At 48.1% G+C, this 15,873-nt stretch overlaps 9 protein-coding genes across 9 annotated transcripts; 5 read left to right on the top strand and 4 right to left on the bottom strand.

Annotated features, from left to right (window-relative positions):
• Positions 1-34: 34 nt before the first annotated feature.
• PENARI_c026G09989 (uncharacterized protein) lies at positions 35-751 on the bottom strand (the record flags this gene model as incomplete). Its single annotated transcript, XM_022635997.1, has 4 exons — positions 35-172; positions 204-437; positions 507-618; positions 732-751. 4 exons carry the CDS (start codon positions 749-751, stop codon positions 35-37), a joined length of 504 nt encoding a protein of 167 aa, XP_022484141.1.
• Positions 752-955: 204 nt separating this feature from the next.
• PENARI_c026G01659 (uncharacterized protein) lies at positions 956-1,702 on the top strand (the record flags this gene model as incomplete). The annotated part of the gene is made up of 2 exons (XM_022635897.1): positions 956-1,127; positions 1,176-1,702. 2 exons carry the CDS (start codon positions 956-958, stop codon positions 1,700-1,702), a joined length of 699 nt encoding a protein of 232 aa, XP_022484186.1.
• Positions 1,703-2,741: 1,039 nt separating this feature from the next.
• PENARI_c026G10989 (uncharacterized protein) lies at positions 2,742-4,668 on the top strand (the record flags this gene model as incomplete). The annotated part of the gene is made up of 4 exons (XM_022636007.1): positions 2,742-2,750; positions 2,806-2,821; positions 2,869-4,208; positions 4,279-4,668. 4 exons carry the CDS (start codon positions 2,742-2,744, stop codon positions 4,666-4,668), a joined length of 1,755 nt encoding a protein of 584 aa, XP_022484149.1.
• A 77-nt stretch (positions 4,669-4,745) lies between these two features.
• PENARI_c026G04453 (acyclic terpene utilization AtuA family protein) lies at positions 4,746-6,927 on the bottom strand (the record flags this gene model as incomplete). Its single annotated transcript, XM_022635933.1, has 7 exons — positions 4,746-5,320; positions 5,374-5,513; positions 5,566-5,769; positions 5,824-6,458; positions 6,516-6,694; positions 6,742-6,816; positions 6,867-6,927. 7 exons carry the CDS (start codon positions 6,925-6,927, stop codon positions 4,746-4,748), a joined length of 1,869 nt encoding a protein of 622 aa, XP_022484124.1.
• Positions 6,928-7,675: 748 nt separating this feature from the next.
• On the top strand, positions 7,676-9,445 carry PENARI_c026G00710 (uncharacterized protein; the record flags this gene model as incomplete). The annotated part of the gene is made up of 2 exons (XM_022635885.1): positions 7,676-8,611; positions 8,660-9,445. The coding sequence occupies 2 exons, from the start codon at positions 7,676-7,678 to the stop codon at positions 9,443-9,445; spliced, it is 1,722 nt and encodes a 573-aa protein (XP_022484128.1).
• Positions 9,446-10,777: 1,332 nt separating this feature from the next.
• On the bottom strand, positions 10,778-11,122 carry PENARI_c026G11778 (fungal specific transcription factor domain-containing protein; the record flags this gene model as incomplete). Its single annotated transcript, XM_022636015.1, has 1 exon — positions 10,778-11,122. The coding sequence occupies one exon, from the start codon at positions 11,120-11,122 to the stop codon at positions 10,778-10,780; it is 345 nt and encodes a 114-aa protein (XP_022484198.1).
• A 2,230-nt stretch (positions 11,123-13,352) lies between these two features.
• On the top strand, positions 13,353-13,714 carry PENARI_c026G09283 (LysM peptidoglycan-binding domain-containing protein; the record flags this gene model as incomplete). The annotated part of the gene is made up of 2 exons (XM_022635993.1): positions 13,353-13,476; positions 13,533-13,714. The coding sequence occupies 2 exons, from the start codon at positions 13,353-13,355 to the stop codon at positions 13,712-13,714; spliced, it is 306 nt and encodes a 101-aa protein (XP_022484160.1).
• Positions 13,715-13,948: 234 nt separating this feature from the next.
• On the bottom strand, positions 13,949-15,051 carry PENARI_c026G06160 (uncharacterized protein; the record flags this gene model as incomplete). Its single annotated transcript, XM_022635954.1, has 4 exons — positions 13,949-14,199; positions 14,258-14,604; positions 14,660-14,892; positions 14,947-15,051. 4 exons carry the CDS (start codon positions 15,049-15,051, stop codon positions 13,949-13,951), a joined length of 936 nt encoding a protein of 311 aa, XP_022484193.1.
• A 399-nt stretch (positions 15,052-15,450) lies between these two features.
• Positions 15,451-15,672, top strand: PENARI_c026G12032 (uncharacterized protein; the record flags this gene model as incomplete). The annotated part of the gene is made up of 2 exons (XM_022636017.1): positions 15,451-15,481; positions 15,533-15,672. The coding sequence occupies 2 exons, from the start codon at positions 15,451-15,453 to the stop codon at positions 15,670-15,672; spliced, it is 171 nt and encodes a 56-aa protein (XP_022484184.1).
• Between the last annotated feature and the right edge of the window lie 201 nt (positions 15,673-15,873).

Genomic DNA, 15,873 nt, shown 5'->3' with positions numbered 1-15,873 from the left:
TGTCATTGTCGACTTCGGGAGTGCCCTTTGTGACTTAGTCCATGTACTTCGCGAGTTCTGGCAAATCCATAAGAATACCAACCACTTCTTTGGGGACATTGCGGACATTCTTAATGGCGTAGGGGCAAGTCTGGAAGGATTCCGCGTATGTACTGAGAGACTTCGGGTACGCCTGTAGCAAGTTGAAGGATACTCTTCACCACCTGTGACACGTATTTGTTGGCATATCTGTTGCCTTGGGGCTTATTCTTGATACGTTCGAGCATGTCCCTCATGGCTCCAAGCAGTCCATTGTCGATGATATTGTCAAATTCGGACATGGAAACAATGACAAGGTACCCAGAATCTGGGTGAAGCGTCGTCATGAGGTATCGTTCGTAGCTGCTCAGGTCAAGGTCCGTTTCGCCGCCGTCATCGGTAACAAGCTTTCGCCATGTCTAGGGCAGCCAGCATGGGTCATTGACAGTTGATAAGGGGCCCTACTCGGTAAGGCTCAGCGTCGCGACATCAAGATTGATGGTAGGTTCGATCTTGATATCGGTGAGCTTGAGGGCCATGCTCCGGATGGGCAGGCCCACGCTAGAAGCAATGATGCCTTTGCCCACGCCAGAGATGACTCTTGTTTTGTCGTCAGTGTATGCTTCGGACCCACAGGGGCCCCTCTCATGCGGCTCCTCTCATGCGGCTCATGTAGCTCCCACGGGTTCAGGGCTTGTTTAAGCTTATCTTACGAAACCACAACGTAATCCATCCTGAAATTGTGAGCATCAGAGCCCAAGGAAAGGATGAGGAACTAGATGATGCAAGGAGAGGAAGACTGCGCTCGATTAATTGGTTTCTCGATGATATTTGTGCCGGCAGTTTATTTTCATAACAATGAAAATGCACCATTTTGGCTACTGTACAACCATTTCACTCGCTATTTCTTCCTCACATCTTCCTTCCAACATCCACTATGGCATCCTCGCCCGACCAGGCCGGCCCTGCGCCAAACGACACCGCCCTTTGGCACATCATTTACACTGGCTATACCTCCCAGTATGACCTCCCAAATACTGTTGGAAACGCCCCAGGTCCTGGGTCCACGCATATGAGTACCAATACGGGCCAGGAAGCCACAGACTCCGGTTTGTTGTGATCTTCAAGCCCAAAATAGCACTTGCATAGCTAACCAGATGCGCCTGCAGATAACAAAGAACAAGTACGGAGTTTCACCGACCTCCATGGCCCTGATCCGTGCCGCTTGCCTGACAGCATCGACGAAGATTTCGGTATCGTCCCTCAGGTCACCGCCTCCGATGGCAATGCAGCCGCCACTATGACACCACGTCGTTCCGGCCGCTTGAGGGATAAGCATGTCACGATTTACAAACCACTAAAGCCCGCCGCCGCCACACATAAGCGTCCGAAGTCCTCCGGCAAGAAGAATAAGTCTGCCGCTCCTCCCCTTAGCAACACCAAGGATCAGCCCCTTACCATCCGTTCGGAATTAATCCTCCAGCCATCGCGGCTCACTGATGAGCTTTTCGACGCGTCAGTAGAGGAGCTATGGCTAGTCTATGGTGAGATCTGTCACGAAAAATCCGTCGTTGAGCGCCATGCCCGGGCACTTGGGAAGGACATCACCATGCTTCGCGAGGAGATCTCTCGCCGCGAAGATGCCGCTCCTGTTCCTGCCCATGGTCCCAAGTGGGGCTTTTAGGCTTCTTTTACTTACCGATTCTCGTCATCCTGTTGCCTTCCTTGTATTTCTTTACCAATCCCAATGCTGTGTGCTTTCTTTGACAATTCCTCGATTGTAGCACTGCTTCGTAGCATGTGGCATCTTAATTGGCGTTAACTTGACGTGTAGCGAGGTTTTCTGTCAAACACTCACTACACGGTATTTCTAGAGAGTGCTCTCAGCTTGGCAAGTAATGTTAACGTTAACGTTAAGGATGTAGTGCCTGAGGAATCAGGCACCACAATTGACTTCAACCCTGCCAAGCCCTCCTGAGGTTAGAATCACAAAAGGTTCAGTGGCACTTTCGCTCTGCCGGCCAAATTAAATGGCTGCGTTGAGAGGCAAAAGGTGAATTCAGAGATATTAACCCCTTAGAACTGTCAGACGGAATTGAGTGCTTGGGTAAGGATCACCACCCCATATGAGAAGAAGAGTATCCGACGTCATGACTTCTCCAACTTGTCGCTCTCCACATCACGCACATCTATGAAAGAGATTACGCATACGCGTGGAGCACCATAAACCATCGCATATGGTGTAATAGCCAACAGCTATTGGCCGCTCTGTGTCGCCCGCGTTAAAGGCACCAGCGGGCCAAAGTTTATAACCTGTTTCACCCGCGATGATTTGCATTGAGTTACCATTTCAGGGTCCATGATGCCTTCTGTGGAGAATGCCGATCAGGTCAGGATCAACCGCGAATCACACTCCATAGCCGACCAAATTGCTCCGTCTACAACAGGGGCAGTGCTTCCGAGATAAAGCTTGATGTCCGCTGCACAGATCTTCGTCGACTCTTTTCGCATTTTGGATTTCTCATGGGTTTTGCGTATAGTTCTTACTTGCTATGAAGTCTGATTTGGTGACATACGCCAGTCTTGGCGCGGCAACGTGTATCGCGTTGATTACATGTCTTGCTGGCGCACTGGCTCCGGGTAATAATAGCCCGAGTGGACCGGTTGTTCTTACTGTTGCAAGTGAGGGGGGGAATAAGTCGAGTCCGCTGCTCTATGGGATCATGTTCGAAGTCAGTAATTTGGCTTTATATGTGAAGACTTCTTTGACTGACCTTTTATCACTAGGAAATGGACCATTCCGGTATGGAATTTACATTGGCAGATCGCGAGCACCGCTAACTATACAAGGCGACGGAGGAATCCATGGCCAATTACTACAGAACAACGGTTTTCAAGGAACGAGCCTCGGAATGACAGCCTATGCGCCGGTGGGAAATGTGACTATCTCCCAAGATAAATCAAAATCTGTCAGCAATTCTATTACGTCCTCGCTCAAGGTTGCAGTACCCAATGGAGTCACGGACTATGTGGGTTTCGCAAATACTGGCTATAAAGGAGTTCCCGCTCTAGCGGCCACTTACAAAAGCTCGTTTTGGATGATGGGAAGATACTCGGGAACTATCAACCTACAACTTATCGGGTCGCAAAGTGGAATCGTGTACGCTGATCACAACATGACTGTCAAGAGTACAGATTCGAAGTTTACGGAGTTTAAAACATCATTCAACGCTACCCACTCTCCAGATGGAGAGAATGAATGGCATCTGACTTTCGATGGCTCGAAAGTGGGTGGTAGCTCACTTAATTTCGGATACATCCAGCTATTTCCACCGACATTCAATGGCAGAGAGAATGGTCTGCGAGATGACATCGCTTCTTTCCTGGACGAGGTCAACCCGGCATTCCTTCGATTCCCAGGCGGCAACAACATCGAAGGCTTACAGGTTGATTCTCGATGGATGTGGAACACTACGATCGGACCTGTGGTTGATCGTCCAGGGAGAGAAAGTGACTGGTTCTATCCCAACACAGATGCGCTTGGACTAGATGAATATCTTTGGTGGTGTGAAGATATGAACATGGCGCCGCTTTTAGGTATCTGGGCAGGCAAGTCATACGGGGATATTATCTCGGGGCCCGACCTCGAACCCTTTGTGGAAGACATAATGAACGAGATGGAATATCTGTTTGGGGACTCTTCTACTCATTATGGCAAGATGCGAATCGAAAATGGCCGGAAAGATCCATGGAAGGTGGAGTATGTTGAAATCGGCAACGAAGACGATCTCACTGGTGGCTGTGAGAGCTACCCAGATCGTTTTAACCAGATCTACAAAGCCATCCACGACAAGTACCCGGATGTAAAATTTGTTGCATCCAATGGAGACTTCTCTTGTCTTCCCTCACCACTTCCAAAGAATGTGATCATTGACCTGCATCTGTATCGAAAGCCAGATGACTTTGTGAAATTGTTCAACCAATTTGATAACCAGCCGCGGGATCAACCAGTGATGATTGGCGAATATGGAGCTCGGAACACGTCAAGTGCCGAGGGAATCTACTGGCCGTATATGCAGGGAAGCTGCAGCGAGGCTGTATATATGATGGGAATGGAGCGCAACAGTGATATTGTGAAAATGGCAGCCTACGCTCCATTGCTGGAGCACTTTGACTTCGTATCTTGGTCGGTAAGAAAACTCGGCGTATTGGACTATTGGGCCTTTAACTTGGGTTCTGGCTAATGACTTATCTCCATAGCCCACACTCTATGGATTTAACTCGACTCCCAACTCTATAACACCCTCCACGTCCTATTTCGTTCAGAAGATGTTCGCTTCAAATAAGGGTGATACTATCGTCCCAGTCCACACGACAGCAGATTTCGGGCCTGTTTATTGGGTAGCCTCAAAGACCGACTCAAGTTATTACTTGAAATTGGCGAACTACGCAAAGGACCCGCAGACTGTCCAGGTCAGAATCCCAGGTACCAAGACTGGAAGGCTGGAAATGCTTTCTAGTCCACAGTATCATGGCAACACGCCTTTCAATGTGCAAGTCCAGACAGTTACAACCAGCGTTTTCAATCCATCGGGCAATTATTCCATCAATATGGACCCCTGGGCAGTTGCTGTTCTGGCAGTTTCATGAGAGATGATGTACATATTATGATGATCAATTTTATCAATTTCCTTTTAGACAGCGGTGCTTCAAGAATAAATCAAACCTCAGTCCAAAATTGCAACAGGAGCATCAACAAATTTGTCACGCAAGTAATCTGCAAACCCCTTTCCAAACCCATCCAGCCGGCTCGAGCTACTAACACCTCTCCCAAGAATCCCATAAACAACGAAATGTACAGCGTACATATGCGGGAACTCAACTCTCTCTACCAAAAAAGACTCATCCCAATCATCATCTTTAGCAAGCATATCCCGCACTCGCTCCCGGCTCATGTAAGACCGTAACCAAGCCCAGTGGTTCTGTTCAGTGACGAAGATGCCGAAATTGAGGTTCGCCCCCTTGTCGCCAGATCGTGCTAGAGCAATATCACCTAGTCGGATTGATCTCGTTGGGGAATTGAGGAGGGCTTTTTCTTCGCTGGACAGGGTGTGGTTGTAGCTTTGACGCGGTTGGAGGTCTTTATATTTTGATGGATGACCTGTTGGGAATGATTTAATAAAGTCTGGTCCTTCGATGAAGTTTATCTCTTCGTTTAGTGCTTCTTGTTTTACTATTGCTGGATAGTAAGCTAGGAACGGACGAGGAATTGCTGTGCGCATGTCAAGAGACGAGTGGAAACCTGCATAATGCCCGTTAGCTGAAGTTTCATTGAATTTAAGTAATACTCCTCACCTGAGAAATGCTTCAGCGAGATATCCTTTAGAGCCCCTAATACAGCGAGCACAGCTTCCGCGGAAACTGCAGCGATAAAGATGCGGAGATACGTTGTGCTGCTTCGTTGTGACACTGGGTTGGAAGCAGGCACACCAATTCTGTAATCGCTTGTCAAACTTGATTCCAAATATAGCAGAGCGTCATTCCCACCTCTGGAACTCGAGTGTATCAAGACGATCAAGTGCATTCTGGCTGATGAAATGTCGAATCTGTCTTTCAACCAAGTCCCACTTTGCCTCTGTGCCATATCCAGTAGCATTTAGCAAAACCTGAGCCTCAAAGCCCCCGGGATAGAAGACAGCTAATTTTGTAGTTGGAGGAGGAGGGCATCCTTGAATCCCGCGAACCCGAACCCTAACAGAGGTCAGTCACCGGCATCGAATATCAATAGAGTAAAGAGAGATATACCTATCCTCCCCAATCTGCTCGACAATAATATCATCCAAAATAGCACTAACGTCACTATTCAAATAAACATTTCCCTGAAGCTCGTACAGAAATTGACACCGAACAGTATCAACATTGATCATTCCACCGGTACCAGGATGCTTCGCAATAATGCAAGACCCATCAGCATCAATCTCCGCAATGGGGAAGCCAGGTTGAACAAATGTGTCAATAGGGTACCGGTCAAAGCCAGAGAAATTACCGCCAGTAACATAAGAGGAGCATTCAATCAAATGACCGGAAACCAAAGCTCCAGCAAGATAATCATAGTCGGTCTCTGACCATGAATGCCAGTACCAAGCAGCGGCTATGACTGGACTGGCGTCTGCAACACGGCCACATATTATAATGTCAGCTCCTCGACGGAGTCCATCTACGATACCTCGAGCTCCGAGGTACGCGTGCGCTGAGACCATTGGGATTGGTTTGTCAATGTTTGTAAAGGCGTATGTAAGAGGGCCTAGTTTGACGGATTCATTTTCCGCATCGAGATGCTTTAGCTCTTCTGGTGTTTGGGGCATGTTGGGGCCGAATTTGTGATAGAGGTCGTCCCCTGATAGATATGCGACTCGCAAAGAGTGACCTTTTTGGCGGCACTAATTTTGCAAGTCAGCAACTGGTTGCTATTGCAGATTGAAAAGAAAATCACAAACAAGTTCATCTACTTTAAAGGCTAGGCCCTTGGGATTGAGAGCCCCACCATTGATCACAACTTTTATACCCTTGTCGGCGATCACGTCGATGGTTTGCTTGATACCTTCCCAGGCTGTTTCCTCGTAGCCTGCATGCTCCCCACGTTGGAAGGCCTGCACATTATTTGCCATATTGACCTCTTCATATAATGAGCTTACTTCTCCATCGCTCATCGGAACAACATACCGGCGAGATAATCTCCCGTGATGAAATCGACATCTCCGAGGGTTGCTTGGCGATACATTTCATAGGCAGGATCCCCTTCAGTACAGTCAGTATACGCTTGCTTAACCGGTTTATTGAGACCGTACCATGATATCCAGAGCAATTAGCAACCCTGACAGGTCGTCCACCGATGTACCTGGGCGACATCGTATAGTTCTTATCGTCTACCGATAATCGATAACGAGGTATCAAAATCTGCTTTTTTCCAATTCAATTTCAACCAAGGATGAAATCATAAACTTATAAATTTCTTATAACTTCTTATGCAAATCCTTTCTTGTTGTGACACAACCCCTCAACTCGTCGGCCCGGACAATCGTATCCGAGGTAACGACAGAGCCCGTATATGTCAACTCTCTCAACATGAAATCCCGCGGCCCGTGGAAATACAGCAAGCTGGCATCCGGGTGTACGGCAGGGGTGTCTCCACATATAGACCCACGGATGCATAAATCGTGTCCTTAGAGACCAGTAGAATCAATTTTCACAGCTCAGAATTTCCGCTCAGTGATTTACTTGGTGGAGAACCTAATTTTTAGTGTCGTGAAAGTTGCGTAATTTACACGTAGGAGCCTCTCTTGTAGATCCAAGGACTGGGATTCTAGAGCAGGTAACACTGAGGAATATGGACCGAGGCAAGTAATGATTTGGAGGGGTCTCTTTAGGCGTCCAGCAAACTTTATACCCAAGGCAGTAAGTATGCCGGCGATCGATACAGACATTTGAATACGACCTTAGTGTAGCTCCCCTAAGAAGGTTAGGTCCATTTAGCAGAGGAGGGGCGTGCATAATGTACTTCGTTTATATGTCCATATAAATATAGCCGGGAGTCCCAGACCGTTGAGGTTTGGCTGTCATAAAATTTGCTTATTTGTTTATTGCATCTATCTTAAACATGCACGAGACCATTCCCGGAGATGAGATCTACGGACCTGGCACTTATATTGACAAAACCGTCCTCCCAGTACCAGAAGACACCTGCCGAATCTTCAAACTCCTCGCATCGAGAACACCCGGCTTTACAAAGGACACTGCGATATGGGATACGGTTAAGTTCCAAGGCCGACCAGATCCCATGGTCCCGGGTCCAATGAAATCCCCCGCGGTGGTGGCAGCGCTACATGCCATGTGCGGAGTGGTTGGAAACGAGCTCCTCGAACTGCGAGACGGGAAGCCAGCTAAGGAAGCGAGTGTCACCGTGGACACGGACCACGCCGGAATCTGGCTCGCGTCTACCTTCACCGTATACGTGAACGGATCGGATGTGTCGACCCTTGCACGGGCCGGGACATTATCCAAGATCTTCACCCGGAATTTTGATCAGGGATTCGGTGTTGGTCCGTTGTCTGGCCGGGCTACTGCTTTGTATCCGACCAAGGACCCGAAGGTGTGGTATCAACTGCACGGATCGTTGGATGCGAGTAAGACGCTTAAGTCCATGGGAATTGACATGGATGTACCCTTGAAGGATTTCGCTGAGGGATACGAGTATATCAAGGGCCATGTGCAAAGGTGGAGTGCCGATGAGCTTGAGATGCATAATGTGAGAAATGGGCTGTGTGGTAGTATTTGCTACTCCCCCGAGGGTTGGAGGAATACCGAGATGGGAAAGCGACTTGCTGAACACCCTCTCATAAATTATACACATGAGTCTTATGCGAAGGAGACGCCTCCAGTTCCTTTGCGTCAGCTTCCTGACCGTCGTCCCTTGGCTGGGATCAAGGTACTGGAGATGGTGCGCATCATTGCTGGTCCCACTGTTGGTACTACATTGTCGTCATTTGGCGCGGATGTTATCCGTGTCAACTGCAGCAAGCTCGCCGACTTGAATGTGAGTTGAATTTCTTCCCTGTCTTGAAACAACCCTGATTTCAGATAGGTCCTCCAACTGGCCCTTAACGCCGGAAAACGCACTATCGATCTGGATATCGGAAAACAGGAGGATAAGGCCCGCCTTCTGGAGCTCGTGGGCGAAGCAGATATCTTCGTACAAGGCTTCCGGTATGGATCGCTTGACGGCAAGGGCCTCGGCCTGAAAGACATGCTCGGCGTAGCAGCGAAGAGAAACAAAGGCCTCGTATATGTCGACGAAAACTGCTATGGACCGAGTGGACCATTTGCTGAGAGACCCGGGTGGCAGCAGATTGGAGACGCCGCATCGGGTGCGTCGTACGTGATGGGCCGGGCATTGGGCTTCGATGAAGGCACAAGTGTTCTGCCACCACTGCCGATCTCCGACATGACCACTGGCATTCTGGGTGCCCTGGGAGCAATGCTGGGCATTCGAGACCGAGCGAAGAAGGGCGGGTCTTATCATGCGGTGAGCTCGCTTGTGGCAGGAGACACTATTCTGCTTGACAAAGAGATTGGTCTCTACCCAGTCGAGGTTGTGCAGAAGACGTTCGATGAGTTCACATTCGTTCGCTCTTCACCTGCTCAATTTGTCACGGAAATTATGATGGAGGTAATCGATGGATGGAAGAATGTCTTCCCCGAATATATTTCCCCTAACTCTCCATTCATGATGAGGTTTGAGGACAGCCCATGGGGACAAATTGACCTGTTGAGGCCTGTTGCGAGATTGGATGACAAGGAAGCAAGCCCCATCTGGACAAGTCCCCCTGTTCCAAATTGCCATCATGATACAACCATCACATGGGTGTAGGTTGTTCAAGCAAAGCATTTGTAGCGATGAGGGTTGATGAAAATCGAAGGCCATATAATATGAATCGAAATTCATAATTATCCATTATTCTAAGCCAGATCAAATAAACCAAAATCGTAAGAAAGAAGGGAGGGGGNNGCGCCTGCCAGCATTCCTGCCAAATCCAAGCAAGAGGAATAGCCATTGACGATGGCCCTGTAGTATACAAAGCTTGATCTAGATGCGGATGATTTGGATGGACGATGTTGCCATCTATCCAAGCCTGCTCAGAAATATTGAAACCCGGCGTGAAAGGCTCTGGCGCAAATTGGAATTTTGTGCCCATCTTCGTCCCTGAGACTGAGGTGGCTGGCTTGCCCCCCTGCGCTCAGCCGGGGGGTTTTTGGCGCGGTGGATCGCTCTTCGTGCTGAATTTTTCCAATCAGTACACTAGTCAAGACATAATCCATATATGTGTCTTGTTCTTGGGATGCCACTCTTGCTAAAAAGACGACGACTCCGTTGATCCTTAAGATATCAGATTTGGCGTTAGGACGGGAGGGGTTGGCTATGATCTGGGAGAGGTTGATTATGATCTGGGAGAACAGTGCGACCAGCGCTGCTGCTGGAAAATAAACGATGCCCCTGTTTGATTGTTCTGTTGAGTTCTCTCGATCGATAGGCAGCCCAGGAGCGCTCGGTCTTTCGTTTGGCGCATTTGACCATCTTCGAGGGACCAAAAAGGCTCGGTGGATATTGGGATAGCAAAAATGATAGGCAAAATGAAGCCTTAAGATATGCGGTAGAAAAGGGTTGTGACAACCCGCAAAGTTTCGTTGCGGCCGAACTATTGGTGGAATACTTTGCTTCCAGGCTTCAATCTCTTCAAAGCACGCTCTCACATCCTTCATCAGCTCTTCACGGGTCTTCCTGAACCCCTCGGTACTATACAGTGTATCACAGGCTTTGCGTTGTATAATAGCAAGTCGAGCGAGAGCTGAGAAGAAGTTGATCTTTGTGCCTCTGATTTCCATCATACCTAACTCATCATGTGGGTCCTCGCAAGGAAGTACAGCGCTGAAGTCGTGGGTGTCCTGACAGACATCGGCGTCTAAAATGAACGCTATTCAGAACATCCTTTTTCATTCTTCGGCCTGGGACTCCGGAAGACCAAAAGAGTTGGATTTGTGCAACCCGATAGATTGCGACAGGCGCACAGCGACAGCGGAAAACATGAACAGAGGTTGAGGGTTCGGCGTCCCTTGGAAGTAAAGTGCCAGGCCGAGCAGCCCTTGGACGGCGAGGAGGTCACAAGTACGCATGAAAAGCTCTGTGACCACATTCATTGAATTTCTATCGTGGCCAAAGGGACTGTTGCCAGTCATCGCTGCCTCCTGAGCCCTCGGCTCTTTGTTTGTATGCAAAGGCAAGACCAATATTAAATGCAGCCCACCATGAGGATCCCTCGTTAGGATTCCACGAGTAGTGTCTGTTGACCTGGATCATAAAGCTTTCAGGCCTGAATGGCGGCACGGCCTTGTTGAAGGTCTCAAAATACTCATGGACCAGCTCTAATGTCTCCGACTTGGATGGTAGTGGCAGTGAGCACCTGCTCTGAGAATCATCTTGGAGAGCTCGAGGGTACCAGTCGGCTAGCCTCCACCGACCTCGGTTTCTCTGAACGGCATGGCGCCACATATTGTTACCCCTTGTGTTGTCAAGCCAGCCCACACCCTCAGGGGAAGCAATGGAAAAATGAGAAGATGCGCCCAGGCGTAACCGGTAGAATCAGCTCAGTCGTTCGTGTCACCATTGCGAAACGATAGTCGGTGAGCCAGTACTTACCAAAGAAGCGCATTGCGCCTTTCGGGTTATTGAGGGTATATGACCCTTCGTCGTGATCACCTCCACAGGCCTCGGCTTCAAAAGCCGCTTGACTGGTGTTATCTCTTGTGTCGCACGGAGTCCTCGTACTTGCAAGGTAATCGAAATGTCCTGCAGGAGGTACAGACCGGTCGAGTCCCATCACATTTAACCTTCTTTCGTCTGCAGACACTGCATGCTTTTGTAAAGTAAGCATCCAATCATGTCTGACAGTGTATAGAGGCTAATCGACACATACCTTGGCAAGGCGCACAGCATTGCCAGTGTTCCCATCCATGAAACAGAATCCTTGATTAGTATCGCCACAGCTGAGCGGCTTTATCTCTTGCCTCTGATACTAAAAATCCACCCAGCTCTCAAAACTATCGTCGGCGTTTTTGAGAACCGCTTTATATTGAACCTTCGGGTTTTCCTGTGCGAGTTGGAAGCCCCAGACACCCAGACACCCAGGCACCCAGGCTGAGTCGTTAGCTCTTGCCTCCGGCAACCACAAAGTGTCGGCGTCAGCTTACAAATACTGCATGAAACCGGATCTATATATGATCTGAATGCTTCGGGTATAAACTGTGCCCGAGGACTCATCATATAATTAGAAATTCCCCAATAAATAGCGAGAAATAGGGGTAATGAAATACAGAGTCATTGATATCTCCAATTGCTCCGATACAATACAAAAGTTGACACGAAGGTACCAAAGTATACAAGATTTAGAGACGTAAAGCACTGTCATACATGACATTGTTGATTCCGGGTCTCTGCTCCATAGTCTGTGATAGCTCTCATATTGCGTGATTGAAATTCGGAAAATGTGTACCACCCGTGGGCATCCGTCGGGGAGGCCCAACGTGCAACGCCCGACGAGGCGTAGAACACCTTGGCATTCTAGAAGACTTCGAACTCTCCGGACATATGTTGATCTATATATTTCTATACTAGAGTGCCTTATATGAATCACTACCGGTAATCACTCGATACGCATTAGAGTGTCCATGCCGGTTTCACAAGCAGTCCTCAATGGATGTAAGATCCATCCTAGGTGCCAGAGAAGACAGCAAACATTAGCGGAACCTGTGATACCAATGTCTTGGCTAAGACCGGAGTTGTCAAAATTGAGTATCACTTGCCAAGAATATCATTCAACTCGAGTGGTTGATCTTTGTGTTTCCTTCTATGATATTAAGGCGATGTCTCGATTTAGAAGCGGGCCCAGGCCTCGAAACTCGGAATATTGGACCTGCTCTAAAATGCTCACTGATACTTCTGGTCCTTCTGATACCGGCTACAACCGTTTGCCCGGTGTCATTGATGCAGACTTTAATGTCACTCTGTATAACAATCCTTGCTGCCTAGCAAATAGCCGGAAGCCAACACCAAGCCTATCTTGCATCGCTAACTTCTATTCGCTGCTCTATACCGGCCTCACTTGACTCAGCTTGTCGCACAATCTGTGATATGAAGCACGCATGTCTCGAGCATATATTTGCACTACCCTGGCTATACTCCAGATGAATGGCATGGTTCGGGTCATCGTCACACTATGGTATACGTCAAATGCTAGGTTTCCCTGATGTGGGCTACTCTCTGATAATTATATCCACGGACAATGTAACCCTAGAACACAGAGAATGTAGCCGGTCTCACCGAGACGGTTGAAACAACGAAAGAATACCAAGCCATGAGGCCACGAGGTTGATCTCATTGAACCTATTGGCTCACTTTCAGCTTGTTGCGATGCAGCTGTTCATATTGTTTCAAAAGCACCAGAGTCAGAGGAAAGCCACGGTTACAGTGACAGAAAGTGAATGCAACTTGCAGCCGAAGTAGATATTATCAATGGACTAATTTGTAGTTACCGTACTTTCCAAGTGGTATGCACATGCCTGACAGGGCGAAGCCTTATACCAAAAGATCCATACTTCGATCAGAACTCAATGGATCCCAGATATAAATTGACAAAGAAATCCTCTCTACAGGCATCTTTTAATCGACAACAAAATCCAGTTCCATTTCCACAGTCCTGAAAATCCAACAAACCAAATCCAAAATGGTCGCCATCACCATCAGAAACATCGCATGTCTCCTGGGAGTCGCTTCCCTCGGTGCGTCTGTGGCCGTCGATACTACCAAAGTTGACGTGGACGCAGCAGCCTGGAAGATGACAGAACTCTGTGAGTGACTGCAAAGTATATACCGGGGCTTTCAAGCCAGGCTAACACAAAAACAGGCGTCGACTACTATACAGTTGGCTTTGGAGATACTTGCTGGGACATCATCTCACGCAACCAGAACAAATTCACCATGAGACAACTGTTGTGCTGGAACACCGACATCAACCCCTGGTGCTCCAACCTCATTCCCGGACGGCAGGTCTGCGTTGGAGTTGATCGTCCTGGCCCTGTCTGCTAGGTTATGGTTCGATTGCATCATTACGGATGATTTGTCTCAAAGAGGAATGCCCGGGGATATCATATATGACTTGGAGCTTCAAAATTGTTTTGTGGAAGTAATAAAATCGATGGGTAGCTTAGCTGTCTACGTTCTGTTATCATGAAAAATCGTTTCTTTAAATCAAGTTCCGCGCAATAATTATATTAAACTGAACGGTGCCTTTGTAATGTAAAACTCCGGGTAGGAGGCAATCTATGCACAGTGTTGTTTCCACGCCTTGTGTAAGAATTCGCGCATCTTGATTGGCTTGACCTCGGGGAACTGGGCGTTGAGTCGATCTCCTGGCAGCTTGAACACGTTGTTGATAGTGAGTCTGCTCACTAGTGCGGTGATTTCCTTGAGCTCGTCCGTGGAGGAGTCGACTCCCTCAGGCTGGACAGGGACAGTGACATCACCAGACTTGATTTTGTCTGCGCTATCGTAAGTGACGTCGAACTTTTTGCCTGTTTCAGAAATTGTTAGCAGAATAAATATTTGAGATTAAGTGCACAGCATCCTTACCAGTAAATTCTTCAGCCATGCTCAGAATCTGGTTGTAGGTAACTTCATCCCCAACAATAACACTGAACTCAGGCCATTCCTTGAGATCAAGTGCCTTGACCAGATAAGTAGCCATGTCGTACGTGTATGTCATACAAATGACATTGTTACCATCTCCTGGGATAGCCGCCGTGGCACTGGATATATCAATTCCAAAGCTAAATGGCTGCAAATGGGTTTGGACATGTGGCATTCCCCAGTAGTCCATAAAAAAGCCAGGGATCACCCTGGTATATTCCAGGTTACTGGTCTTCAGACGAGTTGCCGCATCGAGCCACCACTGAATACTTGGGTCAATGGAAAGCAAACTTTTATTGCCAAATTGTAAGCATACAAAACGCACAGTTGGAGTTGGAAACATACTCGGCGGTTTGCACAAATGAGTATTCACTGGGAACGAATCTCTTTGTTGCATTTGACTTGTCTGCTGCTTCGATCAAGTTCAACTGAGACTGACTCGCCTCATCAGAAACTAAGCCAATCGCGGATATAATGGTGTGGATGTTGTGTCGCTCAAGCGCCTGTGTCATCGAATAGACATCATCGTAGTCAATCTGCACGGCTTGAACCTTCTGCAGACCCTGGTCCTGTCTCACCTAACAAATCACACTATCAGTACTTTGTCAAGTAAAGGTACTGAACAGACATACACTGCGAGACAACGCGACCACGTCAAACTTAGGTTCCTCGAGTAACTTTTCCACGATAGTTTTACCCACGCCACCACTACCACCAGCCACAGCAATAACAGGCATGATTGATTTGCACGTTCAACACGAGTGGTACTCTGAATCCCGGTATCAGCAAGGGGTTGTAATGCTGAAGTTGAATATCGGAGGATTCCCCGCGATATCCGCCCCACTCAAATTTTCGACACTTTACTTCATTCACAGTTCAGCCTTCACGGCAGCGAAGACTATGAGATCTGTAGCCAATTCTCAGCTTGATGCGTCACAACCAGACCCCAATCAAATCCCTAAAAATGGACACCGATAACACCTCGGGGTTTCGGGCTTTAGACGTCGGCGACCCAATTGACGGCTATGACTAATATCGCCCAGAAAGCATATAAATCTCCCGCTTTGAAGGCCAAGATAGCTTCATATCTCATCTACGCACACCTCTCTGTAATATTCACATCCATCCCATTCATAATGTGTATGAAGGCTACTTGCTCGTCCTGCAGTAAGTATCAATTGATCACTGAGTGAATCACTAGCTAACTGGCTATGGTAGACAAGGCCACCTGGTGGGGCTGTGGTAGCCACATCCCTTCGGTCATGGACTCAATCCCCACAGGTGACTGGTGTACCTGCACGCCTCAGGTCGAGAAGGATGGAAAGAAGTACCCTCCCAAGGCCGCCAAGGCCGGTTGACTATCTGAATGTGTGATCTGTTAGGAGTTCGTGTTGGGTGGAGTGGAGCGGTGTTATATGTTTTTCGTTATAAAGATAGCATATGAAGAAAACCTGTTTCGATTTTTGGAACGCCAAGATTGGATGCAGCAATATATGCAGTTATATGTACCGAATCATCCCTGCCGGTGGGGCTTTCCTATCTCGCCGCTTGCTAGAGTT

This window comes from Penicillium arizonense (assembly GCF_001773325.1).
Source record: "Penicillium arizonense strain CBS 141311 chromosome Unknown PENARI_contig026, whole genome shotgun sequence".
Taxonomy (NCBI): domain Eukaryota; kingdom Fungi; phylum Ascomycota; class Eurotiomycetes; order Eurotiales; family Aspergillaceae; genus Penicillium; species Penicillium arizonense.
Note: the sequence above shows the minus strand (reverse complement) of the source record. Positions and strands in the feature narration are given on the sequence as shown.